Source organism: Pyxicephalus adspersus, chromosome 1 (genome assembly GCF_032062135.1).
Source record: "Pyxicephalus adspersus chromosome 1, UCB_Pads_2.0, whole genome shotgun sequence".
NCBI classification, from domain to species: Eukaryota; Metazoa; Chordata; class Amphibia; order Anura; family Pyxicephalidae; genus Pyxicephalus; species Pyxicephalus adspersus.
Window position 1 is genome coordinate 71,129,774 of NC_092858.1, and position 14,164 is coordinate 71,143,937.

At 37.5% G+C, this 14,164-nt stretch overlaps 1 protein-coding gene and 1 non-coding gene across 3 annotated transcripts in view; both read right to left on the reverse strand.

The window, feature by feature from the left end:
- Positions 1-13,037, reverse strand: part of UXS1 (UDP-glucuronate decarboxylase 1) — a 22,367-nt gene extending 9,330 nt beyond the window's left edge. The window contains exons 1-9 of one of the 2 annotated variants that reach the window (XM_072413943.1): positions 12,794-13,037; positions 9,287-9,314; positions 7,932-7,980; positions 5,963-6,006; positions 3,685-3,745; positions 3,319-3,499; positions 2,110-2,214; positions 1,477-1,536; positions 680-801 (exon numbers count right to left, since the gene is read on the reverse strand). In XM_072413943.1, the coding sequence (XP_072270044.1) occupies positions 680-801; positions 1,477-1,536; positions 2,110-2,214; positions 3,319-3,499; positions 3,685-3,745; positions 5,963-6,006; positions 7,932-7,980; positions 9,287-9,314; positions 12,794-12,887 (744 nt within the window). In that variant the 5' untranslated portion in view covers positions 12,888-13,037. Of the gene's footprint in view, positions 1-679; positions 802-1,476; positions 1,537-2,109; positions 2,215-3,318; positions 3,500-3,684; positions 3,746-5,962; positions 6,007-7,931; positions 7,984-9,286; positions 9,315-12,793 lie in introns of both variants that reach the window. The other variant, XM_072413936.1, reaches the window with a different exon arrangement.
- Positions 13,038-13,717: 680 nt separating this feature from the next.
- TRNAP-CGG (transfer RNA proline (anticodon CGG)) lies at positions 13,718-13,789 on the reverse strand. The gene has a single exon. It is a non-coding gene; the product is annotated as a tRNA-Pro (tRNA).
- Positions 13,790-14,164: the final 375 nt, after the last annotated feature.

Below are 14,164 nucleotides of genomic sequence, written 5' to 3' on the forward strand. Positions count from 1 at the left end.
CACATATATGATTTTAAAATGTGATGGTTTAAGCCAATTTATTGGTAACATGTTCATGTGAAGAAACATTGGAGCTGAAAGTGTATAATTCTTCCTGCACAGAACTTACAAATGCAGCATAGGCAGGGAATAATAAGATGTGGCCTCCTGCAGTGGCACAAAAGTGCACACTGGTATAGGAAGGTGTTATTATAACAAATATTATTTTATACCTGCAATTATATTTGGTCCTAGATTTCTGCCCACAAACCCATTTAAAAATGCCACATTGTATTCTCTCGCTTAAAAGCTTCAGTTCAAACACCCTAATATTCCAAGACCAAAAGTAAGCAAAAGGCTTTATACAGGTGAAAAACAAAGCTTTCAACCTGCAGATACCACTGCAACCTAAAGATGGTAGAGTCCTCAGTTTAGTATTGCAACTGTTACATACATTTACAGTATTAAATACAGATTAAAAAGGATTGCTTCTATTATATTTTACATTTTTTTTAGCTTATACGAATACCAGAGCAGACTTTTTTTTTATGAAAACCTTATTTATCCATAACAAAAGAAATTTCAGGACAATGTTTAGGTACAAATAACATTTCTTAATTTTCCCTATTAAATAGTAAATCTGCACTGTTTGAGTTTGGTTTCACTTTTAGGTTTTACACAGAACCAACAGATATCTCACCTGTTTCATGTACGCATAGCACATTGTTTCTGCCACCCTCTTCCCTTCATCATAACAGGCACGAGGACCGATAGGGTTGACATGCCCCCAGTAGTCTTCATTTTGAGGATGTACTTCAGGATCTATAAGAACAAGAAAAGTCAGTATGCAAATATTCTTGATAAATATTTATGTTATTATGGGATGATGCGGCTAAACTTGTATTACCGCATACCAGGAGCTGCCTGATGAGAGATGTATACAAGGCTGTAAACTTTTATTATGCCATATATAAAAGTAGGACAATAACCTCAACAACTGCGGCCTTTTAGAAAACGCCATGTGATGAAGCTGCAATAGTTTTTTTTTTCTGAAAATGTCATCCCTCTTAACTGTGTTTGTAATTAGTACCACTACATGGTCTATAAAAATTATTGTACACAAGAGAATGGAGCATGCTGATGCCTGTCCAGGCTCCAAAAGGCTTTTGTACACAGCAGTCACAGACATTCCCTGCTGCCCTGTATAAGCTGCTCAGAACGCAATTTAAAAATATTTAAAATAAAATCCTTGGAATTTATGAGCAACTTATTCATAATGAAATGGAGTCAACATAAACATACACATAAAGTATATTAGTGTGACTATAGACTAAAGAATGTCTGTCGTTTTAAAATAATAGGTAAGACTGAAAGCATGCGAGAATACAAGGACATGTCTATGTATATATTTTATCTTCAAAATTTTTAGCATTTTAATGTTACATAAAACATTTAAAACTAGAAATATTTAAAAAGAACATAATATTTGATGTGTACCTCCGTAGACCTCTGAAGTAGAAGCAAGTAGAAGGCGGGCTCCAACGCGTTTTGCTAATCCTAAAAAACATTGAATATCTCTGTAAATTATGCAATTTCTTTAAATGTGTACAAAAATTATACATCCAACCAAAATGTCCACTGCTCCCCAGTCCACATTGGAACAAAGAAGAAGCCCTGGTTAATCTGCAATTCTGAGATCAATCAATCAATCAGAGCTTACACAGGGCTATGAACCAATTCCTTGTCTCCAGATGACAGCATTGGGTATTTAATTGCCCAATCCCCAGCAGCAGTCTTGTCAGGTGAAAGTGGTTGGTATGAGTCACATGCTCTCCCGTACAACAAAAGCAGAGGCGCACTATAACTCACAGGAGATGTTTTTAATGCCTTTGAACTAATGGAAAATTTTCAGCTGTCACCAGAATACAAAGAGAATCAACCCAATAATGGCTTCAGTTCGAAAGACAATTAGCAAATAATAAATTTATTTCCCTGTGTGTAAGGGTGTCCCCAACAATAAATAATGGATGGAGGTTCTAACCCTTTGCAACCCCAAAAGCTGTGGATTGAATTTTTTATTAAGTATATTAGACAATTTAATGAAAGACATTATCATTCCCTTAAACTCACCCAGCATGTTTAGTGTCCCAATTGTGTTGGTTTTTAGTGTCTTGATGGGGTTATACATATAATTTGGAGGGGAAGCAGGAGAAGCCAAGTGGTAAATCTGGTCCACTGTAGGAGAAAGAACAAAAAGGTGCTTGAACCACATACAGAAGAGGCATCAAACTGTCCGGGAAATTCTAGCTTAAGAAGCTAAGTTAAGTTAAGAAGTTGCCAGCTAGTCACAATGTGATTTCAGTCCAATACATCAATATAGCTGATGGTTTCATTTTAATAAGACTTTTTGCAAAACAAAATGAAATTCTCAAATAAGTATTATTATCAAACAAAGAAAAGAAACTTCAGTCCTAATTACCAAGCTGTCTTGTATGGAGGTATGAGAAATGCAGATAATTACAGCTGTCTGTTTACAACAGGCATTAACCAAGAAATACACAGGAGGTTCATTGAAACATGATTGGAAATAGTATAGGAAGGTGACACATTACCAGAAAATAATTAACTATACCACTAATCCAAGTCACTGCTGAAAGATGACAAGCAAATTACTTAAAGTAGGACTCCTTGGCTGTTTTTTCTAATTATTTGTGCTTTGTAGCAGAAGTAGAAAATATCTTTTTCAAAAGAAAAAAAATGGCCAATACTGTACAAACTGTGATCAAGGCTACTCACCAGTATTGCCTGTGGGCAAATGCCTTGTTCTACATTGTGGGCTTGCTTTATTTAAACTCTTTAAGGTTGGAGAGGATACACTTTCATCAGTGAATGTGGGTGATCCAGCAAACCTGGAATTGATCTGGTCCAGGACGGAAAACATTTGCCAGCAAATTACTTTGAAGAAATCAATTCCAGGTTTGCTGGATCACCCAACTTCACTGATGAAAGTTTATCTTCTCCAGCCTTGGAGAGCTTTAAAATAAATCAGACCCAGTGTCTCTGTAGCTGCCAGGTTAGCAGATTCTTTTCACAGATTTCTTTTAACAGGTGTTTTCTTCGTCATGTCCAAGCTGCAACGGTGACCGGTGAAATGATTCGGACCAATATTTTAAAATTGCTATGGTTTTGTACATACAATATTGCAATGTTCATTGGTATTCTTTAAACATTCAAAAACGAATTCTGAATCTTCCCAAAATTACACTATCTATGGCCAACTATGAAGCTCAGTCCTACATGTGATTGCAAGCTAGAATCGAGGTGTTATTTATATATTACCTTCAATATAAAGTGGTTCAACCACATCATGATTAATAAGCTCAAAATTCTCATGACCAATCCAGTGCTCCACATTTCTTTTACGGCCGGTGAAAAAATTGTCGACGACAGTGACTTCATGGCCATCCATCATCAATTTGTCTGTAAGATGTGACCCTACAAATCCTGCACCTCCCGTTATCTGCAAAGTAAATAATACTAAATTAAACCACAGCCACTCCAAACATTAGTTCCTGCACAGGGAACCTGGAGATTGTGCTCCATTATTTACAATTCTTCCCTGCTGGTATTACAAGAAATGGATGAATGGACATGACAATAACACAGCTGCACCACACAGAGATGTTTCTATCCCTCCATACTTACCAGAATTCGCTTTCTGTCTTTTTCTGATAAGAATTTCACAGGAGGATATTTTTGTGTGAAGCTGTAATATAAAAGAAAAATGATATCAGTGTTCTGTATAGTCAACGGCGTTAGAGGGGTTTTTCATTTTTATGATTCTAAATAAAAAAGAAAATGTTATACTATTTGAAACGTAAGTAAAAGTAACCATAAATTGTCTCAATTTGAATTCCATGAATTTCAAAGAACTTTGCTAGTAGTGGGGTTATCATAGCCTTGCAATGGGTAAATGTTTGTTCTTGTCAGTGGTATAAAGATAAAGTTCAACCGGCCCTATTCTCCCACTCCTATAGACCAGTGTGACCAGTCCCCTAGCAGACTATTTTTAAAACCTCATGGAAGTCCTATTCTTTCCCCCAATTTATTCTATATCCATCCCAGCAAAATAGTTACCATAACCTAAAAAGTTAAATTAGACCTCTAAAAAAAATTATTTTTTTGTATTCTGTTTCTTGAAAAAAATGTACACCTGTACCTTAGTAGGGATACTCCAATAATGGCAGCCAAACCAAAGAGGAAGGTCTGCAGTGTTGAGGATATTCCAACCATGTAATTTTCTTTGAGCTACATTAAATGCAATACCTTCTTTCCAGGGTGATCTCATATTTTCTATACATGGCTATGAAAATATGTATTATTATTAAAGTGTTTGGATAAAATAATCAGGAGAAAAACAAACTATTGCCTCCACCTCTTGGAACAACCAAAATAAAAAGTTGCATAGGCATAGCATGAAATTCTCTGGATCATACTCTCCATATAGCACTTACATTGGTAAATCAAGCCTACTTTGTCCCAAAAAAACAAAGTCGCTGGAGTAAATAATGATAAATTCGCAGACTGCATACACACATATGATACAACAAGGACAGCTGAGACATATGGAGCATAAAGCTTGCAATATTACAGGCAAGCTGCCAAGAAGCAGAAATATGTCTACAGGATGGCACACACTGAATGTCACTGACAAACAAAACAAGTTTTCCTGGAAAAGATTTTATTAGCGTTGCAACATATCTTGCTGTCCCAACAATGCTGTTTGCTGTATTGCCCAGCAGACAATAAACTTATTTCACCATGTGGTAAGCTAAGAAATATACCCTGTATCCTTGTTACTCTGGAAATCATTCCTTTAGGGATAAACTTTCTTAAGAAGTGATGTAGAGTGGGTGGAGTTCCCAAGAAAACCATACACCGAAATGTTGTTTTGTTTATGGAAGAAGAATCACATACCCCTCCTTACTGGTAGGTAGATTGAGAGTTGTTTGGCTACCTATTCACAGGGGAACCTCCAACTCTGTCAGCTGTCCTTTATTTCCAGCCAGATTATTAATTTGTTACTTATAATAACGTTACATTCTGTTATTACTATCAGTACATATTTCATTCAATTTTAAAAAAAGATTTTGTACTGGCACTGTCTCTTGCATTTCAACAAGGGCAGGCAGTTACAACCCAAGGCATGTAATAATTCCGGCTGTTCAGTGTGAATAGGCCCTAGGGATTATAATATTTAATAGCTATATTTTATGTACACTAAAATATTTTATTGCTAGTAATTTACACTAACTGAATGCAAATAACTGTGCCACATACACTTGCAATAAAAGGCTGAAACAACAGGTGCATGAATCTTCCAATTAATTGAAAAATAACATATAAAAATGTATTCCATCAAAGTAAAAACTATGGGGTTAAAAAGGCAAAGTGGTGCTGCTTTTAAACTGTTAAAAGATTAATCTGTGAATGCAGAGAGCATGAATGAGTATTTACACAGTGTAGCAAGTTTATATTGCACCCTACTAGTCCTATCACTAACACACTTCTTGTCCTTGGTTGACAACACTTGAAACACACTTTTAACTGTATTTCTTAAAGACAAAGAGAAGGGAATAAAGAGAAGTTTAATGTTAGGGTTTACATTCACTTTAAAATAGCATATGCTTGTTTTCCAACAATGTCTATCCTGCTAATGTTGGTAGTTTACCTTGGAGTGTACCTAAAATAACCAACTGATATGACTCTGTTTTTCCTGGGCTGTAGTTTATGTGACCTCTGAAGGTGAGGATAGACAGGAATCCCAAAATGCCTTCCCGTGTATGAGAACATACTAAGCATTTTTACCATAGTGGTCCTGAGCTAGCTGCACCCACTAATGATCTCTGAAATTAGCACCAATACCAATAAATAAACATTTCAGTAATCTATTTACAGCCAATATATTACAGACCGAACTTACCTTTTTTCTAAATCCCTTATCTTTTCTCTTAAAGGTCCAATCACCTGTGCAAGATATAGAACATAATTATTCTTATTTACCTGATTAACAGTTATTACAATATTACAAACGGCATCCTGTCCTTTATACCTTCTTAGTGGAATACTAATAGCTAAGGCAAATAAGAATAACTGATCTTTGTGACAAGAAGGACAATCTGTAAAGCTATTTGATGTAATACACAGCAAAAACAAATATTTAAATAGCATTTTTTTTCCAGGTGTATGTTTTCATTCAGCAGCGATTATACATTGCCGAGTAGCTTTGTGAATATTCCATGGGACCACAGAGGTCCAAAAAGCAGTCATGCACTTTCAGCAGAAACATCTCATTAAGAATGAAAGGTGTTATGCACATTACTGTGGGGCACATTTGGGGTTCATTTACATTTGCAAAATACCCCTAACAATGCAGTGACCAATCCTGAGCACACATAGAAGAACAGTCACTGTGGTAATAAACCTGCAACTTCCTGGGGAGTTGTAAGTATCCTAGTTGACTGCAGGTTTACCTTTTAGTGTTTATTACAGTGGTGGTAATAACAGAAGGGGAGGGCACATAAAAAAAGAAAAAAAAAATACTTTTACATAATTGAAATATGTTAACAAACTTTAATGATAGGCACACTTTAAGGTGAATATCGCCTGTGCAGTGTCATATGCAGTATAAGCTATTTCAGATGTTTATTTTATCCTTGGAATACCGGGGTATTTATGCAAGACATATTTAAACAGAGATCCTAAACATTTCCAAGAATACCTTCAGAAGTCTGTTGAACCTCAAAACATTTAGGCAATGTTCTGAAAAAGATCTTCCCTTACTGGAAGACCCTCCTCCGGTTTACATTTCACCACAACCGGAAAACGTTCCTACTTTAATAAACTGTAAACCCCTTTAAAGGCCCTCTACTGCATGTGCGAAGGGCACTGCTCAGCAATGACATTTCTGTGATGATGAAGAAACATACTGCTACACACAATGATTTTGATGGCAGCTGTGAACTGGATCTTTTTATGAAAAATTATTATAGTGGAAATGTATTCAACGTCCAAAAGTATATTATACATCATGCAGTGGATATAAAAAGTCTACACACCCCTGGTAAAATACAAGGATTTTGAGGATGTAAAACATAAAAAACAAACAAACAAATAAAAAACAAACAAATCTGTAAAGGGAAGAATACAAAAAAGTATAATAAGCTAGTGCAAGTGTGCACACCCCCACAGTAAAGCATGGTGGACTGGAACTGGCGTTGTAGTCAAGGTGTAGGGAATTATAGGTGTAGGTAATTATAGGTGTAGGTGTAGTGAAATACGTTCACTTTTGGCCCAAAACCTTCAAGCATCTGCTAGAAGGCTGAAGATGAATTTCACCTTTCAACACAACAATGACCCCAATCATACATCTAAATCAACAAAGAATGTCTTCACAAAAAAATTAAAATTTTGGAATTGCCCAGCCAGAGCTCAGACCTTAACCCAATAGAAAGTCTGTGGGGTGATGTGAAGAGGGCTGTGCACAAGAAATGCCCTTGCAATCTGTCAGATTTGGAGCACTTCTACCCAAGAAGACTGAATGCTGTAATTAAATCAAAATGTGCTTCAGTAAAAATTGGTTTAAGGGTGTGCACACTTACACTAACAGTTTATCGTACGTTTTTATTTTTCATATTTTTCCCTTAACAGAGTTTTTTTGTACATGAATTGTACAGGATTTAGGTCACATTAAAGATGGCAAAAGTATTGAAATAATTTACTTTGGTCTAATTTTCTATGCATTTTCCCATAATGTAACAATGTAAAAGCCTGAAAGAGAGGATATAAATCATATCCACTCTATCCAAAAATAAACTTGGCTAGAATTAGGCTTTAAGACCAAATTTTGATGTCAGAGGATTGCTGTGAAAAAAGAAAAGATGAAAACTAACCTCTTCTATTTTCTTTTCCATTTTCTGTTCTCCATTATCTTGGAGTGACCTGCTGAGAGGAATAAGAATGCCGATATGAAGAGATGATTATGGGTAAATAAAATAAACATTTTACATTTCCTGTTCTATAGGAAAGCTCTAGTACATGACAACTCCTTTAGCCTTTAGATAGGTAATGTCATATGTGCATGTAAGAGAGGAAAAAAATCCTTTTTTGAGTCATGAAAAATAATATAGTAAATTAGGCTTTATTCCCACTATCACATATTGACAAGAGTTTTGGTGCAATAGTGTGCCATTTATTTTGGATGGTACCCCAAAAAACTACAATGCACACACTGCAGTGCGCCACAATGCAAGGTGGTGACGTAAATACTCTGGTGTGAATCCAGTTATGCAACAAAACAAACTTTAGCATGTGTCATAACAAAAAACCTGTCTCCAACCACATACAACTTTTTTTATATTTTTAACAAGCTGTTACCTACACATTTATACAAATTCTTTATCATTTATGCTTTAGAGTGAAGCTATAGTTGATTATATGTTAAATCAAAAAACAATCAGGTGACTACAAATCATAGTATAGTAAAGTTTTATAAACTTAATATCCATGTAAAATACATGTACTGGCATATTTGGTTATATTAGTTATACAATGAGCTGCATAAATAAAACCTTCACAGACACCCTTGGTAGCCAGTGAGGTAACTGTTCTTCTTCCTGGTTTACAATTATTCCCCGTTGAACCAGGAAAGGCTGCCTCATTAAATTGTCCCTTACGCAAATTTTGAGACTGGAAAATATGTTGGCCATGTATACAAGAGGTAAGATACCAACCTATTCCTCCACCTGTGCTGCAAATCTTTGTTTTTCTAAAAAGCTACAGTGCACCGATATCTGATATCTTTTTCACCTGCCCAACTTTTGGGAGTGTTGGATTACTGGTCCCCCACTGAGTACTGTGGTTTCCATTTAACATGATTGTAGCACACAGTAATGATGCAAGGGCTAGTGAAAGGAATCACAAAGCTCAATGAAGGACCGGAATGTTACTGCAGGTAAAGGTAGTGATGTAGGTGTGTAGGAATCAAGACACTCCCAGAACTGTGCTGGATGAAAAGGATTCTCCAGGCATCCTAGCTGAAGACTAATAGCAGGGGTATTGGGATAGTAAAAAAAAAAAAAAAAAGTTCTTCATGACTTGATTTAATGTCCCTATTTTAGGACTGGGTTGTTTCAAAATCCAGAATAAACTAAGTATGAAAGTTTATATGATTCTTGTTATTAAGAGCTTTAAAACTACCTTAATTATAAAAAGGTTTATTATCAAATACAAAATATCATATTCATACCTCATGTTGACAAAGTTTCCCCAAACAGCTGAAAAAAAAAAGAAACCAAATTAATTTTACAAAAGTGGTGTATAGAGCAACAGGTTTTTAGATTACATTATTGGAAACAGGACTGGCATCCATAACAAACATCAAACATTACATCTGCTACAATTCCCCATACGTCAGATTTTTTTAGAGACAGTGTACACATTTAAGTATGTGGAATCTAACAGGTACATTTTTGACAACAGGTGGTTTTATAAAGGTATCTTTTTAACCACCTAAGCGTTACACTGAGGTCTAGATTTCTGTACCAAAAGTGATCCACTGTTTTTCATGAAATTTTTTTTTAAATTGTAGACCTGTAACTTACAGAAATATGTCCGAACAGGGGTTCTAGTAGATAATATGAATATAAAAAATGTTTAAGGCACCCGACGCTGGAGAGATCGGCGGACGATGATCGATGGAGGACGACGCTGGATGAGCACAGGGGGACCAGGTAAGTAAGGATGTGAAAAATCTCGGACTTAACCATCCTTGCAATTTTTTTTTGCCCGAGCGAAGGTCGGGCTTAACTGCAAGGAGGTTAAAGTAACAGGCTATTATTATTATTAATAAACAGGATTTATATAGCACCAACATATTACGCAGCCCTGTACATTAAATAGGGTTGCAAATGACAGACGAGTACAGACGGTGACACAGGAGGAGAGGACCCTAACTTTTCATTCCCACTGCCCTTAGCACTTAAGTCCTTGTTCCTTCAGTCCCCCTTCCAATTTGACCAGATGCAGTGAACTTGTGAAAGTTCTCAGAGCTTACACAGAATTAGAATGTCTCTCTGCACCATGTGAGAATGTTGGGGCAATCTCCAAGTATCTGTACTATCACATGAAGAAGGAGAGGGAGCCGCAAACTTCTGCATACCACAAAGGCCTGGATTACTTCCTTCACTTTTGGTGGCTGAATGATTATGTTCTGCTGGAGGAGAGCTCAATACAAAAAAAAAACCTGTTTTTTTTCAGGGTAGGCAAAGCATATAAATAGGAGCCAGAAACATGGGGATTTTATGTGGGGAAATTCTACCTCCCATTTGCAGGAGTTCATGGTGAAATTTATTGTCTCTGTACCTGTTGAGGAGATCTAACTTCACAATTTATCCTGATAAGCCATCATGAAAATGATAAAAAGTAAAGAGGAATTATTAAATAAATAACCAGGAAGACTTCCAATCAAGACAACCAAGACTACCCCCTTTCCAGAAGGAAACAACAGATGATCAATGCATTGACACACAGCAATGTAGCGCACTTCATGAATACACCATGTTGTGTGGCTACAACACACCATACAATGGCAGCATGGAAAAATGTAAGGCAAGGGTGAATTTCAAAATATTTCAGTTGCTACGACTCTTCTTGCTGTTAGTTTTAAATGCTTATCCAATGGCTCAAATACGTCTTGGGGAAATTACTTTGGAACAAGTTTGAAGTTTCTAAGGTTAATAATTTGCATGTTTGGGCCATATTAGTGACTTAAAGTATTAAAGCCAAGGACAAGACTGAGATGACAAATTTTAATGGATGTTAATGGCTTATTTTGGTGCCAAGTGTTTATATAGTAGAAGACTAAGGTGAAATACTGAACATCTATGGTATTCAATTTACATAGCAGTGGGAGACCTTGTGCTTAATGCTAATGTATCTATTGTGTTACAAATTAAACTAAAACACTTTAAACACTGTATGTTATTGTTACCCCAAACAATAACGGTGTATAAAGCAGTGTGTGGTCAAATCTCACACTACACATAATGCTTGTGAAAAGGAATATAAACAGCCATTAGCTTCTGTTGGGAGTTTTACCAAAAGAATGTATAATGATCAAAAATAAACGAATATAAATAGTATAAACAATCAACCTGAAGAAACCACAATCATTGCAACAATAGATACAGGCAATGTGTGGGGTGTGTACAAGTTTGTTCACACAAGCTGTATTGCACCGCATTGTACAACAAATAAATACAAGTAAATAAATACAAGTGATGGCTATGTGCTCGTGATGGCTATGTGCTCAGTTCATGCCACAGTACGGTGTTGGTGTGTGCCCAGGATAAATGTAGACATGCTGCATTGTTATACAGCACAAACACATTTTTTAAATGTGGTTTTCCTTAGTGGGGATACAGAAAGCAATAAAACCTGACAAATGCTTTGGCTTTGAAAATATCTGAAGGAAGTAGAAATAATTTTGGAGATTCTGTAGTCACCCAGTTTTTTGGATATAGGTGCAAACATATAATATATTAATCTTTTAACCAATTAAAGTGGAACTAAAGTCATTTCCCTTACTATCCTTTTTTGGTAAAATGAAGCAAAGTGTTTTTTTTTTAATTTGGCCAATTGCCCTGCATGCTAGTGTTCTTGCACATAAACGTGTAATAACAGCAAAACAGAAGTCCCAGAGGTGGAAGAGTACTAGGTGGTTTTAGATGCCTAAAGTACCAATGTCAAATAGAGAAAGGGGGCAACCATTGCCTAGGTTAGCTTTAAATTTTAGAAAATCCAAAACTGAGCAGCTGTCCCGGGAATAAGATATAAGGGTGAACTCTCCAATGTCTCTCATCAGGTTTTCTCCTGCATTTGACATCATTGACCATCTGAACTGAGCAGCCAGGGGTGATGTAACTTCTGCGTATGCGTGCAGGACCTGGTAGATGTGGGTGGGGATGCGAATGTACAGCTCAGTGTAAATTTAGGGGGAAAAAAGGCAGTCTGTTTTGCAATAAACTTGCCATGTTTTTTTTAAACAGTTCTACCTAGTTAATCTTAAGTAGTCTCTCAAAGTTTTAAAAACAGAACAGAAAAAAATAGTTTTTTGCTTGCGCAGGTCTTAGAAATATTTAGCAATTACTATAATAAATACTACGACAATGAGGTCCAAATCCTGAACTAGCCTAAAAATCACTGAAATCCTTGAAAGCCTCATGTGCTGTAAATTCAAACAACCTTTTCACTGTGGCCATGACTTTGAAAACTTCCAGCTTGGCACATCCAGCACTGAGCGAGCTCACTAATGAGGGACGTGGGCTTGCAGAGTGCTAAGAAAAGGGGTGCTTTGTACTCAGCGCAGGACGTCACACTCTGCACAGTAAGGTGAGCTATGCACGCCTCTCCTAAATACATTGCATGGTGGTATTACTAGTGGGCAGTGTATAGATGTGTTCCCATGGTAAGGCCTGTGCCACTCTGAGCTTGGCATAGCTGTGTGGCCCTGGCATCACTGATTCCTGCACTGTGCCAGGTCCAGCAGCACACATTGCAGATCATGGCCTGATCCCATAGATGGGGGGCATGTGACAACCCTGTGCCATGTAAGAGGAGCAGGATGGGGCACACACATAGCAAGGCAGCACAATCATAAACTCCCAGCATGCTACTTACTGACACCAAGTGCAGCAGCACCCCATCCACCCCTATACCCCCCACACAGCTACCGAACTAATGAATGGGTACTCACAGGCAACATAGGCGACCAAGGCGAGTGCAATAAGCAGCTTCATCATCCTCCTATTGATTGCAGTCAGCAGCCGATGCCCTTTATTTCTGACCATAACCGGCCAGACCACGTTCCGTGCCCGAGCTCGTACCCGGGGACATGGAACCCGGTGACTGAACAGAGAGGAGGGGGGAGCTGTTGGAGTAAGGGGGGACAAGCGAGAGTTCCTGCCCGGCCAGGACACTACGCATGCGCACTACGCGTCTGCACTTCACGAGAGCTTAGTACAGGAAGAAAAAAACATGCAAATAGAGTGCGCGCATGCGCAGTAGTCAGGTGACGCTGTATGGTCGCCAGGTCTGCACTGTGTCATAGCGAGGGGTTATTACTGGGCAGTGCTGAGTTACTTTACATCTCAATAGGGCCCATTGATAAAGCTGTTTGTTCTGAAGTAAAATGGGACGTTTCCATTGTATGTGTTACCACTCAAAAGACCGCCATGCCTCCAGCCAGGTCAGCCCTGTGCTCCCAGTGTGTCGTGACTGAGATACATGGAGCTAAACGTGTCCTTCACATATAAAGTCCATCACATGTGCTGACATGCTACTATGTAATTGTATCTATCGACAAAACTTTATATAAGACTTTATTTCCTGTCCATTTATCTGAGGGACACTCACCTTGTTTGGTTCCTATTGTTACTCACACAGAAAAAAAAACAAAATTTAAATAATTATTTAGTTACATGAACAGGAAATGAGGGAAAATTATAAAATAGGGCACTGTTAACAATTATTTCATGTTTTAGTATTACTTTATATAATTCACAGAGAACTATGTATTATTTCTAACTATGTCTGCATATTCCATTGCGGAAAAGCCTTGGATTTTTTTTATTTTTTTTTACAGGTATGAGTCGGATTGGAATACTGAAAGCTAAACGATGGGCTCGTCCGGGATTTGAACCCGGGACCTCTCGCACCCGAAGCGAGAATCATACCCCTAGACCAACGAGCCTTGACTTGCTATTGTGTACTGCTCAGTTACCTCTTCTAGGCACCTGCTGGGCTTCTGGGAGCACTGCAATGACACATAAATTAGAAGCCTATGGAAAGAGCAGACTGCCCAGATGTACTGTATAAAGTAACCCAAAAATCATGCCACCACCAATGCCATTACAAAAAATAATTCAACTGATTCAGTTTACTTCAATGATACCAGGACTTTGGAGTGGTTGAGAACTCATTGACAGTGGTGAACCACAGTCCTGTCTTTAGAACTAAGGCTGTATACACACATGCAATAATTGTCGTTGGAAAGGATCTTTCTCGATCCTTTCCAACAACAAACTACTGCACAATGCATGAACGAGTGCTCCATTCTGCTCTATGG